Source organism: Pteronotus mesoamericanus, unplaced genomic scaffold (genome assembly GCF_021234165.1).
Source record: "Pteronotus mesoamericanus isolate MK-2021 breed Mesoamerican mustached bat unplaced genomic scaffold, CSHL_Meso_final contig_169, whole genome shotgun sequence".
Lineage (NCBI taxonomy): Eukaryota > Metazoa > Chordata > Mammalia > Chiroptera > Mormoopidae > Pteronotus > Pteronotus mesoamericanus.
The window spans coordinates 1,057,158-1,059,952 of record NW_026555068.1 but is presented as its reverse complement, the minus strand read 5'-3'; the positions used below and the strand labels follow the sequence as shown (position 1 = coordinate 1,059,952).

Genomic DNA, 2,795 nt, shown 5'->3' with positions numbered 1-2,795 from the left:
TAATCTATTGATTTTAATTTCCTTACCTCCCACTGAATGAAGCTCGGTGAAAATCGTCCTCTCTCCCCTGGGGATCCCCTCACTTTTAGTTCATGCTGATAATTTCTCCTTCGTCAGATTTACCAATTGTATTTTGAGCTCATAAAACATGCATATAAAATTAGCACGTTTCAAATTTATGGGGGGAAACGAGTTTTTTTTTCCTCTCTTAAATTTATTCACTCAAAACTTGATGCGTTTTTAAAGGGGGCATCTTTTTCGACGAAAAAGATAGGCTTTTTAGGAACCTATATACATAATCTTAATACCCCTCCCCACGCTGAAACGCCTAAAATAAAAATTTCACAAAGCATTTACAAGAAATAATTACAAAACAAAAAATAAATGGAAAAGCTCAGATACAGAAAAGTTTTACAAAACCCAGAATATAATGCTGCCGTCAGAAAGGGGTGGGGGTATCTCTTTGTATAAATTAACAACCCCTCCCCCCCAAACGGTAACAACTACAAAAAACTTGTGTTTGGATCTGCCTTACTACATCGATAACAAATGAGAACAGCTTCCGGCACTGGGTCCCGGGCAACCAAACGCCATCAGGAAGCGATGCAGGATGAGAGTGAGGGCGCCAGCGGGATAGGAAAGTTGGAGTCGCCTCTTGCTTGGTCTTTGTGTCCCCTCGAGCAAAGAAACGCTTTCTGCCTCCGGGGATGATAAATACTGTACAAAAAGTCTCAAGAAAACACCGAAGTTCAGTCTAAAACGCACGATTGTGTCCACGTCCAGCGGTCCCCAGAAACTCCCGGAAAGGCGAATTGGGGGCAGGGGAGAGGTGTCACCTAGTGTTCGTCACCAGTGTTTTCCTTTTTACAAGAGTGTGGAAACGTCTGTACAAAAGCAAGGCCGCACTGGGCCAGGCGGGGAGCCCGGGGTGGGCCGCCTGCTCCTTTTCGCGCAGCGCCGGCGCGGGCCGCCTTTTCCCCCCGCGTCCCTAGATGTGCGTCAGGGGCACCGTGCCGTTGACGCCCGCGCCCGCGCCCTGGTAGTGCTGCGGCAGCGAGTGCAGTCGGCTCTGCGCCGCGGCGGCCGCCGCAGCGGCCGGGTCGCCGCCCTCGCCGGCCGGCAAGTACATGCTGATCATCTCGCGCAGGTCTCCAGGACACGGCGCCCGCGAATGCGCTGGGGCCGGCGGGCTGCCGCTAGGCTCCGACTTGACCAGAGAGCCGAGCGCGCCCAGGGCACCCGACGACGCGGCCGCCGCGGCCGCCGCGGCCGCCACGGCCGAGTTCTGGTGCGCGCCGCCCGCTGCGGCTGCAGCGGCCGCCGCGCCGTAGGGGAGGCCGCCGTAGCCCGAGGGCGAGGCGCTCATGTAGCCCTGGGAGTTGGAGATGGGGCTGTACTGCAGCGCGCCCATGTCGTAGCGGTGCATGGGCTGCGGGTTGTGCGGGTGTGCGTGCGGATGGTGCGGGTGCGGGTGCGCCGGGTGCGCGTGCGGGTGCGCGCCGCCCGCGCCGGGGTGCTGCCCGTAGGCCAGCTGCGCCTCCTGCATCATGGCAGCGGCCGCGGCTGCCGCCGCCACCGAGCCGGGGTAGGCGCCGTTGGCCCAGCCGTTGACGTGCGCGTAGCCGCCGCTCGCCGCGCCGCCGGGGCTCTCGAGGCGCTGGCCCACGGCCGCCGCGCCCACGCCCACGCCCATGGCCACGGCCGCCCCGCCAGCGCCCGCACCGGCCGCCAGCAGCCCGCCGGCCAGCGAGTACTTGTCCTTCTTGAGTAGTGTCTTGGTCTTGCGGCGCGGCCGGTACTTGTAATCCGGGTGCTCTTTCATGTGTAGCGCTCGCAGCCGCTTGGCCTCGTCTATGAACGGCCGCTTCTCGGCCTCGGACATGACCTTCCATTCGGCGCCCAGGCGCTTGCTTATCTCCGAGTTGTGCATCTTGGGGTTCTCCTGGGCCATCTTGCGCCGCTGCCCGCGGGACCACACCATGAAGGCGTTCATGGGCCGCTTAACCCGGTCCTGGTTGGCCTTGGCGCCCCCGCCGCCGCCGCCGCCGCCGCCGCCGCCGCCGCCACCCCCACCGCCGCCCACCCCGGCCGGGCCTGACAAGTTCGTGGGGGCCTGGGCGCCGCCAGGAGAGTGCAGGTCGGTCTCCATCATCATGCTGTACATTGGGGCGGCTCACGGGTTCACCGGCACCGCGAAAAGAGGGCCTGGAGCATAGACGGCCGGGGAGGGGGAAGCAGGGAGGTGGAGAGGGGCTCAAAACAGAGCGAAACTTGGGGGTGGGTATGTGGGGAGAGGTCTTAGAGAAAAGAAGGGGGTAGGTGGAGGCAAAAATAACAAAAAAGAGGCAAAAACACACGCACTCAGCGCCGGTCCTGCTCACAGATGGAAAGTTTCTCCTCGTGCACAAGCCACTTGCCAAAGAGGGTGATGGCTGGGATCGCGGTCCTCGCCGCCGCCCCAGCTGGGTTTTCCTTGGAGGAGCGGTGCAAACAGGTGCAGTCGTGGCCAAGTTGCAGTTCCACTTTTCGGGACGAGAGCGATGCACGGGGCCCGCTCCGGGACTCAGCGCCTCCTCCTCGCCGGCCGCCACCGCCGCGCGCTGCCTCCTTTCTCCTGCACTTGGTCCTCAGAGGCCTCCAACTCCGGAGCTGCAACTTCTAGCAGAGTGGCGCGCCGCGTGCGCTGGGCATGTGCTGGTCCCAGGTGCCTAGGGGGGAGCGAGGCGACGAGGGGGGAGGAGAGGGGGGCCGGGGGGATTACAGGGCAGCTGGGGAGGGGGCCGGGGCAGCCGAGG

At 62.1% G+C, this 2,795-nt stretch overlaps 1 protein-coding gene across 1 annotated transcript; it reads right to left on the bottom strand.

The window, feature by feature from the left end:
* Positions 1-988: 988 nt before the first annotated feature.
* SOX1 (SRY-box transcription factor 1) lies at positions 989-2,164 on the bottom strand. Its single transcript, XM_054565776.1, has one exon. The coding sequence runs from the start codon at positions 2,162-2,164 to the stop codon at positions 989-991; it is 1,176 nt and encodes a 391-aa protein (XP_054421751.1).
* Positions 2,165-2,795: the final 631 nt, after the last annotated feature.